Here is a 17298-nt window from a genome sequence, read left to right as displayed (position 1 = left end):
CAGCAAAGTGGTTTGTTTGTTTTAACAGAAAACTTTACCCTGGTCCAGGATGCTCTGTCAAAGCTTAGTTCTGCCTTTGATCTAATAGTTGTTGGAGTACTTTTTAAAAACCCATGGTTGCAGTGGGAGACTCCTCCAACAGCCAAGCCACCGCTGTGCTTTAGTCAGCCTTCTTTGGTACACGGCCCATCTTGGTGCGGATGTTCCTCAAGAAGAAAAACACTACTGTGCCGACTGTGCAGGTAATTTCTGCTACCCAGAAAGCTGTTCCCCAGCTGTAGTGCTTGGCGATGGTACTGAAAGGTAGCCCAGCCAGGAACCCTCCAACTGAAAAAGAGAAGAAAAGGTCACTTGAGGGCAGGGGGAGAGAATGTGTTGCCATCCTCAATTTCTGAAAGGACTACACTCACCATTTGCCATTAGTGCAACAATGGCGTGTGAAGTTCCACACAGGTTTGACGGTGCACTCTCATTGGCTATTACTCCAAACAATGCAATCGGCCCATAAGAGCAAAATCCAAAGATAGCTCCTAATAGCAGGATCCATAACTAACAAAACAAGGCCAAAAAGAAAATCAGAATGTGGGGGTTATAAAATTTCAGCTACCCTATAGCTTGCTACCTGGATCTCTGTCTACGAGGTAGTGTTTCAGGCTACACTTGAGAAAGATCTTATACAGTACTTGTGAGAGCTCTTAACACCATTTTTCTGGAGTCAAGGGGAACTGTTAGCAATCTGGTTAATTAGATGAATAACAAACATGAGCAGCAGTTTCTATAGAAAGCAAAGGTTGTGCAAGAGCATTTGATGGGGTTAGATATCAGTAAGTGCTTTAAAATCACTGTTTGCAGATGCACAAATTACAACAGTACCCCAAAAACTGTCCTTAAAATATATATCACTGTAAAAATGAGAACCTTTAGCACACTGGTCTGATAACGTGTCTAGGGCAACATTATCTATCAGTGCAATCAGAGGATTATATCATGTCTCCCTAAGCATCCCAGAAGCTCCTTTTACCCTTTCGCCATAGGCAGATGCTCCAAAGCTGCTACCTACGAAGTACACGTGTTAGGAGACAGATGTGTGAAGCAGCTGACAGCATGAACAGACAGGGCTTTGGTTTCTTTTAGACATTTATTGCATTCCTTCAAGGTTCTAAACCCCACAGAATAACAGCAGAGAAACAAGAGATGGGAAGCTAAGGCAGGATAAAGATAAAGCAGGATATAGACCTCGTGTTCTGTTAAGCCCACAAGGTTAGCAAGAGGATGGAGGGCTAGAATCCAATAGTCGCTTTCCTGAGAGAGAAAGAAGGAAAAAATGAGCAAGTTGCAAAGAGAAGAAGAAGAAAAAGGCATTGCAATAACTGTAAAACCTGCCATTCAGAAACACCACCACCACCTTCAATGCTGTACATCAATGATCGAGGCTTGTGGCCATACACAGGTTGTTGGACTACAACTCCCATCATCCTTGGCCATTGCTCATGCTGGCTAGGGCTGATTGGAATTTTAAAGGACCACAGGGTCCTACTCCTGCCATAAATGGAAATACCCCACATCGGCTCGTGTGATGCTCTGCTTGGAACTGGGGAATTCCCTTGACTGCTTCTCTAAGGCAGAGCAAAGCTGGCGAAGCTGTGAAATTTATAGCTTCAATTGTGGATGTAAAAAGCCCAGAAAGGAAGGGTCCCAATAAACTTTCACTCTAAGGGATCCAAAGCCAGAGAACATCACATATGCCCCAGAAGTCAAACTTCATTTCAATTGTGGAAATCCTTCTCCTGGGATGTGCTACTGTTTACTAAAAAGCATAAGGAATTGAGAGAGTTACCGGTACATGTCCAGTCTCCGAGCAGGTGATGCTGTGAGCCGATCAGGTCTTGCAATAAGGAAATAGTCCTTGCTTGTGCATGGGAACAGTTTTGTCCTTTCCTCTACCAGCTTTCTGTCTGAATTGTATCTGTCTCACCTAATGAGCTGTGGCAACAAATTGCTTTTGTATGGCTTACCTTAGGAGAGCTGGCTGTGACTGTGACCCGGAAGAGGTACATAGAAGCCGACATGCCTGCCATCATGGTGAGAAGAAGTTTGTGTCGAGGGTTCCCATAATTTGACAGGCCCACCTGGAAGACATGAATATGCCCTTGCGTTAAAACAGCCAACAACCTCAGCAGTACCTGTGCCTTGCCAAGCCCCTCCTTTACCTATGTCCGTACTGCCATTCACCAACTGCCTTGGAAGGCTGCCTGAAACAGACGTCCAGGAGTAGCTGTCCTTTGTACAGCCTGAGACAGGGTGACTTACCCGTGCCACTGCTTGGTCTGAAAGATAGCCAGCTGCAATGCTGCCAACCAGGCCCCCAACTTCCAAGGCGCTCATGTAGGAACTTCCTACAGGGTATACAACAAATAGAAGCCAGCTTACACTAGAGGGAGAATCTGCACATGGGAATTCTGCTTCCTTGTCGAACATGGAAATGAGGGATTTGTCAGGCTAACAGTTTCTTGCCTGCTGCACTAACACTTCTCAGCTAAAAGCAGATTCTCATATATTTTCCCACCACGAAATATTTCAGGAAACAAATGGTATCTGGCATTAAGAAAGGCCAGTAGCAGGTTAGAGCATGGGTCACCAATCTTTTTGGGCCTGTGTGCATATTTGAAATTTTGCAAGGGTACTGTGGGCTCAACCCTTTCTAGTTTCTTCTCTCACCTGTGTCACTATTCCTCTTCAGACAAATAAGGGAAGGATACACTTGAAAAATAATAGCCAGTGCTTTTCAGTACTTCAAAAACATTGATACAAGGAATGGATCCTCATTGATCTGTATGATTTTTACACAGAATAAAAAAAAAACCAATCTAGAGGTGATCTATGATTTATGGTGGTTTTGAGAAGATCCTGTCAAAATAATGAGGATCCACAAAGATCCATGTCTTCGCTTCATGTTGTTGCATCATGGTTGCAAAGAAAAGCATTGCATCTGTAATTTTTACAATTCTGTCAATGGAGACAGATATGACCTGTGATTTGGTGGTGGTAGTGAACCTGTAGAAAAAAACTTAAGCCATTTCAAGATAATTCATTATCTAGATCAGACTCATATGTCTGTACCTGCTGTTTTCTCTGACCCTTGCACCTGCCTCCCAGATCAGCCCCCTTTCCCTCCAACCTTCCCCCTACTCTGTTTTTCTTTCTGTTTACCTGCAGATCTGAGCCTTGAAAACCACAATACAGCAGCAAGAGGAGAAGCACATAGAGTTGCAATTTCCTCTCACCTCTCTATGCTTTTCAAGGTAGGGAAAAGGTACCATCTCTCACTGCCTCATGATGAAGGGGGCAGTGATAGGGCTCAGAGGCAGCCCTTAAGCAAATCATGTTGGTAACTCCCAACTGACATTGGCACACATTGAACTCTCTTACATTTTCAAGGGTAGGGTTAATTGCCTGCCATGAGGATTTGACTAGCTCTGGAAAACACAACATTAGGCTGGGGCTGGTGTCTCATACCCACAAGTGCAGACTGTCCTCTTTCCTGGATGAGAAATAGCTGCCCCCAGTCTGTACAGCATGTCTTCACACCAAAGACAACCAGATAGCCGGTAGACAGGACCCAGAGGTATGGAGAAAGCAGCAGCTCAGCCAGTGTGCTGTCATTTCCTGAGGAGCCTACAAGGAAGAAACCATTACTCACTTGAGCTCGAGCTAAGTTCTCATAAAACTTTGACAGTACTGGAGAATTTCATGGCTTCCCATTGATCCTCACTGGAGGCTTCCACGAGCTGACTCTTATAATCCTCTGTCAGGGCTACCTGCCCTGCCAGATTCTACACCTTCCACTTTGCAGCTTGGTCAAAAGTAGGTCATATCAGGCAGTTCTGCCATTTTGTCCCACCTCAGCCAGTTCTTGCCTCCCAGACACTCACCCTTTTTCCCTTTCTTGGGCCCAGGCTCAATGTTGGGCAGTCCCACGTCCGAGGGCTCATTCTTAATCAGGAGCAGGCACACAAAGGAGGCGACCACACACACAGAACCGGAAAGGGTCAGAGTTGTGCGCCAGTCATAGCTCAGAGCCATCAGAGCAGCTACAATAGGGCCCAGCCCTCCTGCCAGGTTCATGCTGGTGGAGAGGATGGCCCACCAAGTCCCAAACTGGGAAGGTTCAAACCACTACACAGAAGGGAGAGAGAAAGGACATGAGTTGGGGCAGGTCCCCATTCCAGGGCCCGGCATGCATACAGAAGGCTCACGCGACTTTAGAACTCCGCTCCATAAGCCATGAACAATGATGGCCAAAATTTTGCTGGAGTCACCAATGGGACGCAAACCAGTCCCCCAAGCTGCATCTCAAAGTGTCCGTCTCGAAACACAGTTCCCAAAATGTTTCAGCCAAACGGCTCCCAAAGCAGTTTACAGTATAAAAAACATATCAGCAGAAAATGAAACAAGATACAATCAATTAAGTCTGAACAACTTCTCAAAAATAACAGGAGACAGATAAAAGGGGCATAACCAAGGGCAGCTCAAAAAAGCAGAGGGTCTTGCACAGCTAATAAGCAAAGGGCTGCCTGCAGCCAGACCCTGGTATGGGAAAGGGACAGAGGCTTCTGCACAGGCTGAAGGTGGGACAAAAGGAGCTGGAGTGGCCTCTTGGTCAAAAACACTTCACAATAATCTTCCTTTATTTTACAGATTTGAATAATGGAGTTTACTGCTCCCAGAAACACCTCCAGTCCCCAATCTTTCTGCAGAGGGGGTTGTATGTTACTGCCAGGACCTCAGAGAGCTTCCCTTTCTCCTTTTGGATGTTACACTATCAATGGCTACTGGTTATGAGGCATATATTCTGCCATCGGAATCAGAGGCACGCTCTTCCTCTGTTTGCTGGGGAACAACAGCTATTGCCTTCCTGTCCTGCTTACTGTATGTCCCCAAGAGGTGGCTGGTTGATTACTATAGGAAACCAGATGCTGAACAAGGTGGGCCTTTGATTCGATTGCCAGTGCTCTTCTTACTTCTTTATGCTGCTTGCACACCAGCTCTTCCTGGGTACAGAATGCCTGGCCCAACACAGAAAACACTTTCCCTGCAAGGCCCACTTGCTCAGCGTCATTTGATCATTACTTTAGGCAGCCTGCTGCTGCTGCTGGGGGCAACAGGGGTGCCAGCTGCCCAAGAATATCTCAAAGTGAAATATGATATGGCTAGTGATTGATAGCTCCCACCACCGCTGCCAAGTCAAAGCTCAAGAGAAACATGGCACCTATTGGGAGCAGAGAGAAGAGGCAAGGCCTCTATCTCTGCAGCCTGGGACAGGAAAACAGCAAGTGAGGTTCTGGCATTAATGACCAGCAGTAACAGAAACAGTCACTAAACAAAAGCTACCAGAACCGCTTGCTGCCACCTGCAACTCTCAGCTTCCATTGCCCTGGAGAATGGATTTCGACTGACTGCTCTCTTGGCACAGGGCCCCCTGCTGGAAACCTGCTGCTAGGAACATCTCAGAAAGCAGCAGCATGCCCTACACACACACACACACACACACACACACACACACACACTTACCTTGCGCAGTACTTTTCCACATGGGGGCCACCCTAGGCCCTGGGCCAGCCCATTGAGGAACCACAACCCTGCGAAGATGGTGACGGTAGAGCTCCAAGAGAAGACCACATTGACTAAGCCCACCAACAGGAGGCCAGAGGAAAAAAGCCACCGGGCACTCATTTGGTCAGAAAGGACTCCACTAATGAACTTGCTAATGGCGTAAGCTGCAGACTGGCTGCTGGTGATGAGACCTGCATTGGATGAGAACCCAATAGTTATGCCATGCTCATGTTATGCCAAAGGAACTTGGTCGCAAATGAACTCTTCAGCCTCGTTGACAGTAGTACAGTACTTAAACCAAGCAAAATGCTAGCCAGTATTAGACACCTGCTTCTTGGGAGAAAAGCAATGACAAACCTAGACAGCATCTTAAAAAGCAGAGACATCACCTTGCCGACAAAGGTCCGTATAGTTAAAGCTATGGTTTTCCCAGTAGTGATGTATGGAAGTGAGAGCTGGACCATAAAGAAGGCTGATCGCCAAAGAATTGATGCTTTTGAATTCTGGTGCTGGAGGAGACTCTTGAGAGTCCCATGGACTGCAAGAAGATCAAACCTATCCATTCTTAAGGAAATCAGCCCTGAGTGCTCACTGGAAGGACAGATCGTGAAGCTGAGGCTCCAATACTTTGGCCACCTCATGAGAAGAGAAGACTCCCTGGAAAAGACCCTGATGTTGGGAAAGATTGAAAAGGGGACGACAGAGGATGAGATGGTTAGACAGTGTTCTTGAAGCTACAAACATGAGTCTGACCAAACTGCAGGAGGCAGTGGAAGACAGGAGTGCCTGGCATGCTCTGGTCCATGGGGTCATGAAGAGTCGGACACGATTAACGACTAAACAACAACAATGACACAGACACAGAGGCTCTATAGATTCTGATGCCCTTCTATCTATTACCTCAAGCTTAAGTCTACATTCAGGAAAGGCCATGTTTGTTTGTCCTTCTCTAGGCAAACTGGGAATATATTGCTCAGGCTTTAGACTGATCTATTGTAGCTGCTTCCAGCTTGTGGGTAAACAATTGTCCACAGACCCTTTGTCTGGCATAATCCTTTAGTCACCATATCCTAGTGAAAATAACTCTAAGTACTCATACTGGAAATAAACATTATGTACTTTTATGCCCTTCCTGCCTCTGCCTCTGCTTCCTTTCCTTTGTTGGATTGTTGACTGTAAGCGCCTTGGGGCAGGCGCCTGCTCTCCTATTATTATTTATATAGTTTTAATTATGGTGCATTGCGCTTAACATAGTATAAGAACAAATAAATACTAGCACTACTGTAACATCAAGTTAAGAAGTGATGCAATTCTTAACAGTGGACATTGAGGGGGCAGGTTACAGATAAAAGGTAGGCTCTCTAAACAACAATGACAGCCTTTATCTGGAAATGAAAGAAAATGCAAGTACTCAGAGAAGCACAACTAGCAGCCTTTCAACATCAGTCCCAGAACTGCAAACTGGCCTCTAAGTGACTGGCCTCCATCCAAAGAGAACTTCCCTGGCAAAGCAACAGCTGAATTCTAATTGAATCCCTACCTAAGCACAAAGAAAGGAAGTCCCCCCAAATCTCAAGAAAATATTTTCAGGATAAAGTTTTTTGAGCACCACAAACATGTTCTGCATGTACCATCTCCCTCCAAGAAGAAAGCTCTTACCCAAGTCATCTTTGTCAAGGCTTATCTCTTCCATGATTGAAGGCATCACAAACGAGAACGTTTTTCGGTTGAAATAGTACAGGGTGTAGCCGATGAACATGGCAGTGAATATCACCACCCGATAATAGCCATAGCCCTTTCCTGCCATTGCAATTTCAGAGCTGTGCCTCTAAGGACGGAGAGAAGGTGCCTGTAGCAGTTCTGCCTTTAGATCCCAGTTTACAGTAAATGTGAAAAGAGGGGTGGCGGCACCAATGTGCTAGAAAGAAGAGAGGCAGGGAACCAGCAGCTGTCAGAGCACTTGAGCGGCAGGCGCTTGCCAGGGTTTCTGCTGAGCCCGGAGGTTTGCTGGAGTTCGCTGTTGCTCTCTTTTCTGCTCACGGCCACCTTCTGGAGAATAATTAACTCCGGGAACATGGCTGGACACACTGTTCAGTATAAATCCATCCACCTACAGTGAAACAAACAAGAGACACTAGCCTGGGATAAACAGAGCTTTTCTTCCGAGTAGAAAGATTAACAAGGGTTTCCTCACTCCCACTACACTCTGACCCCTGAACTCAAATAGCACGATGGAGTAAAGGGGGGGGGGTCAATGCCTTCCTGAATCAGGTCTACAATATAATCTTTGATAGGAACTAAGTCCTGATGCAGAAGCAAGCTGCCTATGGGCTGGGCAGTCTACCTAGCACCACGCTTCCTAGGGAAAGAGTCTTGCTCCCGAAAGAAGGTGCAAAGCTGTAAAGACATTATCCTGCAGTTGCAGACACTGATGGAGAGCTTTGTCAAAATCATTAAGGCAAGAAGGCTGTCTCTTGTATTGGCAGAAACATAGGCAGCTGCCTTACAGAGTCAGATCATGGGTCCATCTAAGTCAGTATTGTCAACACTGACAGGCAAGCAAGAATCTCTCCAGGTTTTGGCAGGGGTATCTCCAAGCCCTACCTCAGGCTGCTGTGGGTTAAACCTGGGACTTTTTGAATGCAAGGCAGAGGCAGAGGCTCTACCACTGAGTGATGGCCCAGTTACTGTAAGTGAATTAAAAACCAAACACTTCCCTCTACTGTATTTCCAGGGTGGACCATCAAGCTTATTAATTTGGAAGACTTTTATTCTGCCTTTCAATTTATCAAAATTCCTAAGGAAGCTTCTAAATGTACAGCAAAAAATACAAACATCAAGGCGTATAAATGTAAAAGTACAAAAATAAAAGCATAAAATGCAGAAAGGCAGCATAAAATTAAAATCCAAATCAATTTAAAGCACTAGATGAACTGCTTTTGCACACACTGTTTGAAATCAAACCATGCAGGCAAAGGCACATCCAGGAAAGTACTAACACAGTCCCATAAACAGTGCTTCATAAGACCAGACAATCAGCTTACTCTTCGGATTTGAAAGCCCATATGGACAGGACTGATCAGCTGTGCTTGCAAACCCGCTTTCGACTCAGCCCTGTTTTACCTGCCCCATATAGCTTGGCAGAAACACTGAAATATCTTTCTCTGTCTGTGTCCACCTTTGCCCTCCATCTCCCTTTAAGCTCTCTCTCCCCTCCGTTTTTAATTATTTATAAAGCACTCACATTATAAAATACAGTCATAGCTCGGTTTAAGTATGCTTCAGTTTGAGTACTTTCAGTTTAAGTACTCCGCAGACCCGTCTGGAACGGATTAATCCACTTTCCATTACTTTCAATGGGAAAGTTCACTTCAGATTAAGTATGCTTCAGGTTAAGTACGGACTTCCAGAACCAATTACACTCATACTTCGGGTAAAGTACGCTTCAGGTTTACTCCATGGACCATCTGGAACGGATTAATCCACTTTCCATTACTTTCAATGGGAAAGATCGCTTCAGGTTAAGTACGCTTCAGGTTAAGTACAGACTTCTGGAACCAATTGTGTACTTAAACCGAGGTACCACTGTATGAGGGTGGTGTACAAAAAACAAGAATAAGTATAAAATGTACATCAAGAATAATAAAGTTGATATGGATGACAACAGAAAAGTTCAGTCAGAAAAGGCTTGGGCAAATAGAAAGATCTTAAGCACACATCTGAAAGATTAGATTGTTGGGGCATACCATATCTTAATATATCCCACGTTAAAGGGACCGCCCATAAGAGGAAAACCTTCCATAATTTCGCTTGCCATTTGCCTTTTATAATAATTAACACTTCCTTTTTCTGGAAAGGTTCAGGCTTCCTCTCAGGTACCTTAGGGCACTCTGCTCGCCAGACTAAGGTTCCTAAAGTTATGCATGCTGTGCTTTCTGTGGATTTGATAAACATGCTAGTTTCTAGGCCAGCTCCTCTTGCTCAACAGCCTGTCCTCTGGCACAACAGAACCAGGGCTGCAAAAAACAGGTACCCCAAGCACTAGAGTAATCTCACCCATCATTAGTATTCCAAAACAGCTTATTCCATGAAAACAGAAAAGTAAGTTTTAGACATACATGCAGACACAATTCCATGCAGTGTGTTCCAGTCAATAAATCTAGTTGTCATATTTTGCATCAGTTTATGCTTATGTGTGGTCTTCAAAGGCAGCTCCTAGAAGTCTTGCAGTAATCCAAGTTAGATGTTACCAGGTCACAGACAATGGTTACCAGGTGCAGTAGGTGCATCAGCCCAAGTTGCTGAAAGGCTTGTGTTAGATGCCATCTGGGCTTCCAGCATAAGGCTGCATAAAACCAAGATATCCCCAAGATGCAAACTATTACAGTAAGAGGAATGGATGAGAAAAGGAAACACCCACCATGAGGTTGATTAGATGAACTGGCCCTCTTCTTATTACTGTTAAGTTTATTAGCATTTGTCTGGTCCATGGCAGACCGCAATTCACCTGCTCATCCTGTATGAAAAGAATAGAGCTGAGTGTAGTCAGCATATTAGCAACTGCTCTGCAAGTTTCTTCTTAAACAACAGAAAGAATGAAACACTCTTGTGGCACTCCACATATGCCATGGGGCAAAGTACTGTAAAAGTCCAAGACAGCGTAGGGAATCTGAGCTGAGGCCAAATGCAACCCTCCAAGCCTTTCTACCCAGACCTCATCATCATCATCACTTTTAATTTGTATACCGCCTTTCTATCATACAATACTCAAAGCGGTTTACAAGCTGAAGAAACAGAATCTAATGAAATACAAAACACCCTTATAACAATCTAATGCAATAAAAAATGTGATAATAAAACATAGCTTTAAAATAAGAAATCAAATAATGTAACGCTCAACAATCATTAGAATAGTATAGAATAATATCAGCATATGAAAATTAAACAGAAACCCACTCTTAACATTTACAATAAATAATTTCAAAATAACAATCAATAAAACAACAGCAAGCCACAGTGCATAAAAAAATTCAATACAAATTGAAAAACAGAGACTGGAGGGTGAGGCAAGGCAGGTGGAAAGAGGCCTTGCCTGATGGAGCCTCTCCCCTCACAGTTCTTCCTCCAGGCAGCTTCCTTATGAGGAGTCCCAGGGCCTGAGGGGGCGAGGCAGAGCAGGTGGAAAGAGGCCTTGCCTGATGGAGCCTCTCCCCTCACAGTTCTTCCTCCAGGCACAGCTTCCTTATGAGGAGTCCCAGGGCCGGAGGGGGCGAGGCAAGGCAGGTGGAAAGAGGCCTTGCCTGATGGAGCCTCTCCCCTCACAGTTCTTCCTCCAGGCACAGCTTCCTTATGAGGAGTCCCAGGGCCGGAGGGGGCGAGGCAAGGCAGGTGGAAAGAGGCCTTGCCTGATGGAGCCTCTCCCCTCACAGTTCTTCCTCCAGGCACAGCTTCCTTATGAGGAGTCCCAGGGCCATGGGGGGAGGCAAGGCAGGTGGAAAGAGGCCTTGCCTGATGGAGCCTCTCCCCTCAGACCTCATGCCACTCTCCTAACTGGTTCAGCTCTGTACTCTTCTCAAGTCCTTTTGTGTGGCTGGAATGTGTCCCTGAACTGTGATAATGCCTTTTGCTAGCATGGATGGAAGGATGGGTAACTTGTGGCTGGATGCTGGAATGTACCCTCTTGTAAAGACATAAGTTACAGCCGTTGTTCTATGCACTTTTTGCCTCTGGGCACCACTGATATTTCTCCTCTGCAAAAACAATTGTCCATGAGCTGAAAAATGTCTCCCCCCCTTTAAAAAAAGTTTACTTGCTTATTTTAAGGAGTTCCAAGAACAAATCTCATTCAGAGATTAAAAATCTGCTTTGACATGTGATAATTTCACTGCAGTGTTGCTAGACAGCATTACTGTAGTTTGCTGCCATTTTTGTGTCCTCACAGGGACTTTGAAACAAAAGGATAAATTTTGTCTGGAAAAGTGAGCTAGTAGAGAACTAGTAGAGAGCAAAGTAGAATGAAGTAGAAATGGACAAGGCAGTACTCAGATTCCCCCGCACAGATGTGGGACCACCTAAAATTATAAATGGGCTACAGAGTCCTGCAATTTCAAAGGTCCTTAACAAGAAGTCCTTTAAATTTCACCTAAAGCCGAACCTACCTCCTTTTAGCTAGGATCATCCCATTCTTTTTAGACTATAAATGATCTTAGATCCAAGATTCAGCTGAAAGTCCTGAGGTCACAAAAGCGGAGTGATTTAAGAAGCAGTCTTGATTGGCAGATAATCTTGCTTGATTAGCCTTAGGAACTCCTGCCTGGGTGCTCACTCTTGCACCTCTGAAACCCTTCAGCTCCAGAGGATTCCATAAAAGGATTCTGTTGTGATAAATGTAGGCTTAGTGATCCCCCCCAGCTTTGAGCGCCCCTTTTCTGCACTTTCCTTTCAGGTGGACTCTACCCAGTAGCATCCTGCCATGGCCAATGAGTTTCTTCATTCTGGAGTTCACTATGGCACCAAGGATTCCCCCCTTCAACAGAGCATAAGTACAAAAAGATATAACATTTTCTCTTGTCAATTCTTTAATTCCTACTGCTATTCTTCTCTGCCCACTTCCCCTTCCTGAGAAGCCAAAGCAATTCACTGTACAGCTTTCCTTCAGTATCACTTCTCATGACCATTCTCTCTAACCTTCCTGTCTCTGCTAACAGTTAACTATTAAATTGCAATGTTAGTATATTTTCTCAATAAAACTCTTATTTCTAGAAATGCTCTGGTGCTATCTTGGTCACTCACCCAAAGTCCCTTACAAGGGCACACTGCTAGCTTCACTAGAAAACCCCAAGTTACTCACATGCTAAGAGTGCTAATATATGGGAGAGCTCTACTCTATTGGTGTTTATTTAACTGTGTATTGGAATTTTAACATAACATGTTCTGATATTGGTTTGGCAAAGAAAATCAGGTAAGAAATATGGTAAGTAAGAAAGGCCATTGGGGTAACAGCAGCTTCTGGCAGAAAGAGTGACAGGGTTGCAGCAGAAAATTATTGCTCTGTGTTTGAGCTAAATTCCCCCAGCTACTTGCTTTTTGGAAGGGCTTATTCCTGGGACACAGTGAAGCAGCTTGCAGACATTTGTCCTGAGCAAGTGTGATAAGAGCATGATCATATTTATCCCTGTTTATCACAGCCCTCTGAAGGAGATTCCATATCTTACTTAAACAGTATGACTTTCTAGAGCCTAAAAGGGCTTGGAAACCAACAAGCAAAATCAATAAAGGAAAGTCCATCAAAATGGTTCTGATACAAGTCTGATGAAGTCAGCGGAGCTTTCCCTCTACTGAATTTAGGCCAAAGAATAATTAACAGAGATAACTTTACAATTGGGTAACTGCCGACAATGGGCAGTCAGCCAAGCTGGAGGACTGGGCCAAGGACATTACATGGTTGCAAATGCTTTTATGTACACTTTTTCAGTGTAAAATTTTTATCTAGTCACTTGTTACCCCTCTATCTAAAACCAAGACTTACAGGATACCTTACTTCTAGTTACAGGTAGGTAGCCGTGTTGGTCTGAGTCGAAGCAAAAAAAAAAAATTCCTTCAGTAGCACCTTAAAGACCAACTAAGTTTTTATTTTGGTATGAGCTTTCGTGTGCATGCACACTTCTTCAGATACACTTGAAACAGAAGAGTCAGATGGTGGGGGTGGGTGATGGGCTGATGGGAGTGGTAAACCTGTAGATGGCTGTGAACGACTGCTAATGACTGCAGTTGGTCTTTAAGGTGCTACTGAAGGAATTTTTTTATTAGGATACCTTACATTACATTTTATAATGAAGACAACTCTGTGTGAACAGCTACCGTATCTATTAGTGTATCTTCCTAAGGAGAGCAGGATCCCAAAGGATATGGTTTAGGAGGAGCTTGCTTTCAGGCACTAGGTTGGTGCTGGTAGACCAATTCTGCATTACAAAGATGTCTGCAAATGAGACATGAAGGCTGACATTAACCTCGCCATATGGAAACCCTTGCAGAGAACTATTGTGTCTGGAGAGTGTCAGGTCATGATCCACAGCGACCAGAGGAGAAATGACCACTGGGAATATAGCACAGGGAGAAGAAACACTGTGGTGCATCTCAGCCGCAACAGGCGCTGTAACTCTCTGTTTGACTTTACCTCTGATGGTACATTCTTCCATTGTCTCTTGAGACAGATGGATGCCAACAAATGGGGGTTTGTGTGTTTTCCTAATACTGTATGCTGTAATATTAATGTAGTATATGATGTAATGTACAGTGGTACCTCAGGTTAAGTACTTAATTGGTTCTGGAAGTCCGTACTTAACCTGAAGTGAACTTTCCCATTGAAAGTAATGGAAAGTGGATCAATCCGTTCCAGACGGGTCCGCAGAGTACTGTACTTAAATGGAAAGTACTCAACCTGAAGCGTACTTAACCTGAGGTATGACTGTAATTGGTTCTGGAAGTTCGTACTTAACCTGAAGCAGACTTTCCCATTGAAAGTAATGGAAAGTGGATTAATCCATTCCAGACGGGTCCGCGGAGTACTTAAATTGAAAGTACTCAATCTGAAGCGTACTTAACACGAGGTATGACTGTATTTATGTATTTCTGTGTGCCATTGTCACACACACACATATATATATTCCAACCTACATTCCTCAGAGACCAGTTGGGTTACAAGTGACTAGTAAGTTTAATTGGTTCTGGAAGTCCGTACTTAACCTGAAGTGAACTTTCCCATTGAAAGTAATGGAAAGTGGATCAATCCGTTCCAGACGGGTCCGCAGAGTACTGTACTTAAATGGAAAGTACTCAACCTGAAGCGTACTTAACCTGAGGTATGACTGTAATTGGTTCTGGAAGTTCGTACTTAACCTGAAGCAAACTTTCCCATTGAAAGTAATGGAAAGTGGATTAATCCATTCCAGACGGGTCCGCGGAGTACTTAAATTGAAAGTACTCAATCTGAAGCGTACTTAACACGAGGTATGACTGTATTTATGTATTTCTGTGTGCCATTGTCACACACACACATATATATATTCCAACCTACATTCCTCAGAGACCAGTTGGGTTACAAGTGACTAGTAAGTTTAATTTAATAAATAATAAGGGGAGGGAGGCAATAGTTACAGTGGACTTAACAGTTCAACTTTAGCCTATTTACCCACTGAGATAATTCTGTATCCTTTAAACGAATGTTTGAGTTTAAAAAGTTTGGGATTGGAGAATAGCGCTATATATTAGGATTTGCATTGCCTTTATTCTTCATTTCCATATATAGGTTCGCATTTGTGAAAACAAACAATCCAAATACAGTATTATCCAATTTCTTACCGCCTTTTCATCATGCGGTCGCGGGAAGTATGACAATTTTAAAAAGTAAAATGCTGAAATCAGTATTAAAAGAAATACAAACAGTGTGAGTCCTATATATTGAGGTGCCAAAGGCTATTTAGCTAAAACAATAACGAATTTTAATCATAGCTGCCAAGTTCTCCCTTTTTTAAAGGGAAATTCCGTTATGCTGAATAGGTTTCCTCGTGAGAAAAGGATCAATCCGTTGGCAGCTATGATTTTAATGCCGCGTAATTTAAAACACCTTCCCGCGTGACGTGGTCTAGGCAGAGATGGGGCTAAATCGAGAAACGGCAGCAGGATCTTGAGCCTCGGGTGTTTGTGGGGGTGCCTGGCACGTACCCCATGCGGAGCCAGACAGGAAGGAGACCGCACGGGTCTCCCGACCCCGGGCGGAGGCTATTCGCATTCCACTCCTCCCGCCTGGGGACGGGTTCAGGCAGTGCGATGAGCCCACCTGCCCCAGGGAGCGTTGTGGCCCCCATCCCCTCACCCTCGGAGAGGGTAGCGACGCGGCATCGGTGACCCTTTAGTATAGATCCACACAACAAAGCAAGCAAAGGTCGCGAGGATCCAGGAAAAAACTTATCACGCTCGCCCCAGCGCCTCCCTCCCGCTCCCAAAGGCCTCCGGGCGCCCATCAACGTCGGCCCGGGCACCTATGACCCATACAATTAAAGGGCGCTTGCCCAAGCCGGACGTGGCTCATTCGCTGCCGCCAACCCACCAACCCGCCACGGTGGTTCCTCTGCACCAGCCGCAGGAAAAGTGGGCTAACCTGATAGTGGCTCCTCAGCGACCCTCAGCTTGAAGCTCCGCCTTGCGGAAAGCATTCTCCTCGGCTATTGGGCAAGGGGCACGCCACTCTCCTGGCTCCTCCAATCCACATTGTCCGTATCCACAGGTAATAGCTTCCGGCCAATCCCTGCCCCTCGCGCGCAGTTTTCCTATGGTAACGCTTCCCTTCTAAAGCAGGGTCGTCACCAGTGTTTGGCCTACTTTACCTGTTTTCCCGTCGGCCTCAGTCCCAAGCCAAGCTGCAGCGCACGCGCGCTTCCCACTACTGACAGACTCACAGCCTTCAAAGTTTGAATCAGCTTTCCCGCCAAAAAGTAACGACGAGAAGGGGGCTGCGCCTTTTGAGGCAGCCAAAGGCTGCGCTCAAAGCATTTTAAGGAGGAAGCACTTTAAGGAGAAGCTGAAGGGGGCCATAAATAAATAAATAAAAAGAAACATAATAATAAAAGAGTGCTGACTTTCTCCCCTTGGCCAGCGACTTCCACAGAGGAATGGTCACCAAGGCAACAGCCTCCCTGTCCCTCCTGTCAAAAATGAAAGCCCAACTGAAGGCATCAAGCACCACACCAAACAAGGCCCTGCCATCCTGCTAGGAGTATTTAAAGTTTAGGGAAAAAACATCCAACACATCCTTTTATATATCGTAGTGGGGACCCAGGTGGCGCTGTGGTTAAACCACTGAGCCTAGGGCTTGCTGATCAGAAGGTCGGCGGTTCGAATCCCTGTGACGGGGTGAGCTCCCGTTGCTTGGTCCCAGCTCCTGCCAACCTAGCAGTTCGAAAGCACGTCAAAATGCAAGTAGATAAATAGGAACCGCTACAGCGGGAAGGTAAACAGCGTTTCCATGTGCTGCTCTGGTTTGCCAGAAGCGGCTTTGTCATGCTGGCCACATGACCTGGAAGCTGTACGCCGGCTCCCTCGGCCAATAATGCGAGTAGAGCGCGCAACCCCAGAGTCGGTCACGACTGGACCTAATGGTCAGGGGTCCCTTTACCTTTACCTTTAGTGGGGGCTTAACGTGAGACAGGATTCCACACTAAAAAGAGGTTCAGGGACAAGGAAAAATCACACACAAGCAAAGGTAGCCAATATGGTGGTCATCAGATGTTGCTGGACTGCCTCTGGGCTTAAGCCATTCGGGCTTAAAAGAATAGGGGCCCAACTCCTGGAGGGCACCACACTAGACTACCCAAGCTCTAGAATGCATCCACCAATATGGAGGGGAAGGAAAACTGCACTCAGGCACCGCCAATTCTCACTGCCCACACCTGTAAAAATAAGGAGGCCTGGATGGGTTAGGGATTACCAAACAGGCAGCCCCTCACCTTTTTGAAATCCATCACCGCAGCAGACAGTAGGTGGCACTTTAGGATCCACCTGTTTGAGACGGTAGCCAGTGTAGGCTCCACCATTTTTCATCCTTCCATTTAAAAAGAGTGATTTTTTATTTTTATTTTTTTAGAAAAGCAAGTTATTTTATTGAAACCATTTTCAAAAGGAGCAAAT

General features: G+C 45.1%; 1 protein-coding gene across 4 annotated transcripts; it reads right to left on the bottom strand.

Annotated features, from left to right (window-relative positions):
- Window positions 1–100: 100 nt before the first annotated feature.
- On the bottom strand, window positions 101–15952 carry SLC37A4 (solute carrier family 37 member 4). Of its 4 annotated transcripts, none has more exons than XM_060268438.1 (11): window positions 15773–15952; window positions 10034–10129; window positions 7273–7723; window positions 5572–5804; window positions 3933–4176; window positions 3517–3675; window positions 2311–2396; window positions 2016–2129; window positions 1237–1302; window positions 411–549; window positions 101–327 (listed from the first exon to the last, which is right to left on the bottom strand). In XM_060268438.1, the coding sequence occupies exons 3-11, from the start codon at window positions 7418–7420 to the stop codon at window positions 161–163; spliced, it is 1356 nt and encodes a 451-aa protein (XP_060124421.1). In that variant the 5' UTR covers window positions 7421–7723; window positions 10034–10129; window positions 15773–15952; the 3' UTR covers window positions 101–160. The 4 variants fall into 4 exon arrangements, with proteins under 4 accessions (XP_060124421.1, XP_060124422.1, XP_034994771.2 ...); XM_060268439.1 differs by lacking the exon at window positions 15773–15952 and adding an exon at window positions 11772–13226; XM_035138880.2 differs by lacking the exon at window positions 10034–10129.
- Between the last annotated feature and the right edge of the window lie 1346 nt (window positions 15953–17298).

Source organism: Zootoca vivipara, chromosome 15, assembly GCF_963506605.1.
Source record: "Zootoca vivipara chromosome 15, rZooViv1.1, whole genome shotgun sequence".
NCBI classification, from domain to species: Eukaryota; Metazoa; Chordata; class Lepidosauria; order Squamata; family Lacertidae; genus Zootoca; species Zootoca vivipara.
The sequence above is the reverse complement of the archived record's forward strand: the minus strand, read 5'-3'. Positions and strand labels throughout refer to the sequence as shown.